Here is a 5665-nt window from a genome sequence, read left to right on the forward strand (position 1 = left end):
TTAATTTTACTTCTGTCCTGTGCTTATCTATAATAATGATTTACATAATTATCATGATTAAAGAAAGACGGTCCCTGCTCCGACCACCTTACAATGCCTTGTTAGGACAGCAAAAGAAGGTACGTTGCTTCCTAATCTAGATTCCCTAATGTCCTGTGTTAAGTGTCTTATGTTTTTGAATAAATGTAGGAAATCTAGGTGCTAGTCCTATTAACTAAGCAGCCAGGAAAGGAAACTCTTTAGGAGGATTCACTGTCATGAGGGGCTCATAAATTGTTTCACATTTATGTAGAATATATATCTTGTTCTTGACAAGGCACCTTTAAAGGAAACTCTTTAGGAGGATTCACTGTCATGAGGGGCTCATAAATTGTTTCACATTTATGTAGAATATATATCTTGTTCTTGACAAGGCACCAAGGAAAAAAGCCTGGGCTCCAAGGTCAGAGGGAGGGAGTGACAGAATGTATCAGAGTGTAGTGGGTGGAAGTTGCACTCATCAAGGTAGGAAAAGTTCTTGCAGGAGACAGAGCCCTCTCCAGTCCCCTCAATACATGCCATGGGACAGCTGGTTGAGCTGGGCTGGGCTGTGCTGTGCTGGCCAGGCTGGCTCGGATTCCCAGATCTTTGTTTTTCTCATGCTAATTTTACTTGCCATGTCATCATTCTAAGTTTTATCTCCCTGCCCCCCCCCCCGCATTTTTTTCTTTGGAACTGATCACTTGTTCACTATATGCTTCTCTAGGAGATTTCCCTGCAGTTATTGTAGGCGACAGTGATTGGGAAAGGAGGATGGGCAGGGGATTTCACAAGTTAGTCATCCAACCAGATTCTGTAATATTTTTATCTTTAGCATATTTTATTCTGGCTGCAGTATTTGGAAGCAAATCTCTCTCTCTTTTTTTAAATTTTAGGCTCAATTTTGATATAAGCCTAAGTAGTTTCCCCCTTGTAAGCCTCATAAATATAACAAAAGCATTTTCTCTTGGATTTAGAAGCCAAAATGATTGGCCAAAGGACCAATTTCAGGCAAAATTTATAACCTAGAAAAGTGACTAAGACTCCCTTTACTTTCTCTTTGTATTCTCTCATTCTGTTGATACTTCTTGACCACAAAATAACACAGTCTGATATCCTAACCTTGCATTCTGTTTTCCACCAAGGCATCCTAGCCACATCTTCACCTTTTTCTCCTACCCACAGATTCATCTTTTCAATCAACTATTTATTAGTTTATATTGAAAATAATTATCAAATATCTACCATGTACTATGTTATTTTAGGTGATGAAGTACAGCACCAAATAAAGCAAGATGCATAGCTGTGTGTGTGTGATGGGAGACAATGTACAAGCATGTAATGGCAATGGATGAGTATATATGTACATGTATGTAATGACAATGGATGAGTCTGTAATGTACATGTATGTAATGTCAATGGATGAGTATATAATGTACAAGCATGTAATGTCAATGGATGAGTACTTAATGTATAAGCATGTAATGTCAATGGATGAATATATAATGTACATGTATGTAAAAACAGGTAAAGGCAGCTAGAGATACATGCCATTAGGGAAAGTCCATCAAGGGAAGAAGAGGGAATCTGTATTAGTTAAAGTGGAAAGGAAAGACCTTTTTAATGAAGTGATAGCTGAGCAGCAACCTGATGAAGCAAAGAAGCAAGCCAATCAAATACTTAGAGGGGGAGAGTTCCAGGCAGGGGGAAGAGCTAAGGACAGACCTGGAGGTTGGACAGCCAGTGTGGGAGCAGATGAAGGCCAAGTGGTAGCCAGGGGTCAGTTCACGCAGGGCCTCATAAGGACTTAGGGATTCTGTTCTGTGTGGTGATACTGATTGTGAAACAGCATTCAACAGTACTTCCCACAGAGAGCAGAATGGTGGTTTCCACAGGTTGGAGGTGATGGGGAGTGTGGGACAGAAAATGGGGAGATATTTGATCAAAGGGTATGAAGTTTCAGTTAGACGGGATAAATCAGTCAGAGACCTATTGCTCTATCGTACAATACAGTGACTATAATTCGTAACAATGTCTTGCATGATTTAAAACTGTTGAGAGCCAACTTAAATGTTTTCATTACAAAAATGATAAATATATGAGGTGATGGATAGGTTAAATAGCTTGATTAAATTATTTTACAGAGTGTGTATGTATATATGTATACCTATAGAAACATTTTGTACACATTGTAAATATATAACTTAAAAAAGAAACAGCATGGAAGATAATTTCCTTTTCCTACTATTCTCATTGAAAACTAAAAGTTGTTGTATAAAAAGAAAAAAGAAATACAGTACGAGACACTCTAGTCTATAGTATTTCTCACACTAAAAAAAAGAAAATCACTTCCCGAGCCCACCATATTTTCAATGCTATTTCTTTTACCCTCTAATGCTTTCCCTCACCTCATCTTCATGCCTTCATGCATGTATTTTGTGCACCTAGTATGCACTAATTCTTTATTAAAAGGCTATCCTCTTCAATTGTCAAGTTGCAGATGAGGCCATAATGTCCTCACGCCTTGTCCATAGAAGTCAGAACAATGAAGATAGCCGCCCCCCATGCCAATCAAACTGCTGAATGGGTGAATAAATGATCCTGTGTTTCAGCTTCCTACTTCACAGAGAAGTAAAGTTCCACATTAGAAAATTCCATCGACTCTGAAGATCAGCTCAAGGTCAAATCACATGAACTTGGTTTTTATTTATTTTTCTAGTAAACAGAATTTAAAAGCTAGCCAGAGTCAACTGCCTGTTTCATTATGCATTACTCCCTAAGAAAATATCTTTTGTTCTTAAAACTATGTACAATTTTTCTCTTGGGCATTTTTTATGTGTATTAAGCTAGAGATAGTAAGATACAAGCCTGATCCAATGATATCATGTTTTAAAAATATGTAAGTTTGCAAGTCCTGTCTGCTAATACTGAGACACAATCTCTCCCTTCCACACTCTTTCCAGAAAGACTGAAATCATGTTACTGGACTCTTTTGAGGGCTGGATTTCAGATTGGTGCAGCGGGGGAGGTTCTGAAGCCGAAGTAGACAGCAGGAGGAAGGAAGGCACTTCAGCTTCTGGCTCTGGAAGTGGTGAGAATCTCAGGTTCTTCTGTGTGGTGGCCTTGGTTCCAGCAGCCTCAGTGGCAGCTGCTGCACAGAGTTGGCATGAGGGTCTCCGGTAAGGGCAGCAGGGGCAGTTTCTTCTTAGCAGCAGTGGCTGAATGCCTCCAGAAGGATCAGTTCTGACTGTAGGCTCATGAATTTGCCCCAGCAGTGGAAGCGGTGTTCTGGGTTCTGGGTAACACCCTGCTTCTCTTTTGCTCAGCCAGCTTTTCTAACACATTTCTTCCAATTCCCTGTATTAAATCCCTTTGTTAGGAATACATGCCACAGTTTATGTTTTCCTCATTGGCTGTTGACAAGAAAAGGAGCAGCCTGAATTACAGCTTTACAATTAGTCACCCAAACCCAGCCTGGACACCTTGTTCGCCTGCCTTTTGTTTCTAAGTACATGTTTCTGTGCTATACCAGTGACGTGTGAGCTTGTGGTTATGAATTCTCAGGAGGAAGTTCTACCTGACGTCTAGTGCTGCCCCAGGTTGTGATAGATAAACTTCCTTGCCTGTGCCCTCTGGTGTTCACATTTGCTTGATTTTTAATTTTGTTAGGGTATTGACTTTTGGAAACCTGTTCATCTAAGTCTTTGACCAGCTTTTCCACATGATGCTACGTCTTGATTTGTCTTCCAACATCATTGTGGTTCATTCAACCCAAGTCTGCAGAGAAATTGCTGGCTTCACTGAGTGCTCAGCTTTCTAGTTTGTGCTTTCTTATGTGGTTTTGAGCCCATAGATTTCCTTCATTTTTTCATAAGCAAAGCTTTGCATTAAAGGGATATTTCTTAGTTTTCCTAGCATTTTTAGTTGTTTATAACTGGAGTGTTTTTCCCCTTCTCTGGGATATCCAGTCTTCCTTAATATGGGGAATAGAAATAAATGCCTTAATTTTGATCTAATTTGGACTGAGTCATGAGCTCTGCAAAGAGGGCATTAAAGGAAAAACATTCTAAAAATTGCTGATAGACGAAAATGTATTGACATTAATGCCATCTATGGGATTGGATCTGTCTGAGGCTGGTCAGCTGTGCCATGGGGCTGGTCAGCTATGCCATGGGGCTGGTCAGCTGTGCCCTGGGGATGATCAGCTGTGCCATGGGGCTGGTCAACTGTGCCCTGGGGATGATCAGCTGTGCTGTGGAGCTGGTCAGCTATGGCATGGGGCTGGTCAGCTGTACCATGGGGCTGATCAGCTGTGCCATGGGGCTGGTCAGCTATGCCTAGATCCAAAAGAATCATTATGTAAACAAAGTTATGAGGGAAAACATCTGAGGTTTCCTAGTGGGAGAAAGGATAATTACTCAACATTAGATGTAGCCCATCTTCAGGGGCCTCTGCTCTGACCACACGTGGCATCAACATGCTGACACGGATGAGTGAGGAAAGGTAAATGCCACAATAGAGGACAGCCGAGGAGAAAAGCTTTGTAGATCTCTCAGATGACTACGCTGTATCTCAGAGAGAGGATAGATGGGCGGCCCACAATCGCAAAGGACCGTGGTGTTATTTTGTGGCTGCTTTACTCTACCAGGAAAACCCAGTAATGAAACAAGTTAAATTCAACCAGCTTTTCTTTTTCAGTTTCATTTTTTAAAAAAGACAATAGACCCAATGGATTTCAAATAGAAAATATTAACTTGAAAGGTCTAATGAAAGTTAAAGGCATACAAATAGCACAATAGTTGGAAGGAAGGTAGTGTGTACAAAACGTGAGTACTTTATTTTAAATTCATTGTAAAGACTTCTATAATCTTCCAACGGCAGCACTGCAGCAGTTGGATAAGAATGACCAACATTTCTTATATTTTGCAAACAGTCTTGCTCCTAGGACTCCGTTCGGGGTGAACTCTGGTTTAACTGGTGAGAACTGAACTTGGCTCTGCTCTTCTGTCACTTTTCCCGGGGATATTCTGCTCCTCACTCCTCTTCCCATATGTCTCAGCAAATGCTGTAAGAGCGTTGATGGGCGATGTGTGTGTGATATCTTGCCTAAAATGAAAATCCAAAGTATGTTCTGAAAAAAGCAACAGTAACCACACTTTGGGCATAAGCAAAGGTGACAGATGTTGCCAGGAGGAGGACCATATTTTTCATCGCTACAGGGCACCTTTCTCGGGGGCCAACATTATGCTCCCTCCCAACGCACCATGTGTCAGTGGTTCCAAATCCTCCCTCTGTGACAGAAGAACAGAAGCACTGATTCTCCAGGCTGCAACCACTCCGGCTGTAACTGCTCTTGTTATGGTACACTCAGTACCATTTACAATGTTTTTCTTCCCGGTGGGTAAGAGCTTTCACACTCACGTAGAGGTTCTGCTCTCTGCCGCTTCCAGAGTCTCACGTTTATATGCCAACTCCCCAGTCCCCCACTCTGAGATCACTGGGCTGAACAGGGAACGGAACTGCGTGATGCAGGTCCTCACACAAGACTCTCTGGATCAAATTGTTGCTGCAGCGGTGAGGCGCACCAAGGGAAAGAAAGTCCTCCAGGCATTCTGAGAAATGCAGTCAGCTGTGAGTTCTGGGACTT

General features: G+C 41.6%; 1 protein-coding gene across 1 annotated transcript in view; it reads left to right on the forward strand.

Annotated features, from left to right (window-relative positions):
• IQUB (IQ motif and ubiquitin domain containing) overlaps positions 1–3201 on the forward strand; it is an 85012-nt gene extending 81811 nt beyond the window's left edge. The window contains exon 13 of the mRNA XM_003789818.2: positions 2982–3201. Within this exon, the coding sequence (XP_003789866.2) occupies positions 2982–3201 (220 nt within the window). The remainder of the gene's footprint in view (positions 1–2981) is intronic.
• Positions 3202–5665: the final 2464 nt, after the last annotated feature.

This window comes from Otolemur garnettii, unplaced genomic scaffold, assembly GCF_000181295.1.
Source record: "Otolemur garnettii isolate 467f Iridium unplaced genomic scaffold, OtoGar3 scaffold00037, whole genome shotgun sequence".
In the NCBI taxonomy this organism is placed as follows: Eukaryota; Metazoa; Chordata; class Mammalia; order Primates; family Galagidae; genus Otolemur; species Otolemur garnettii.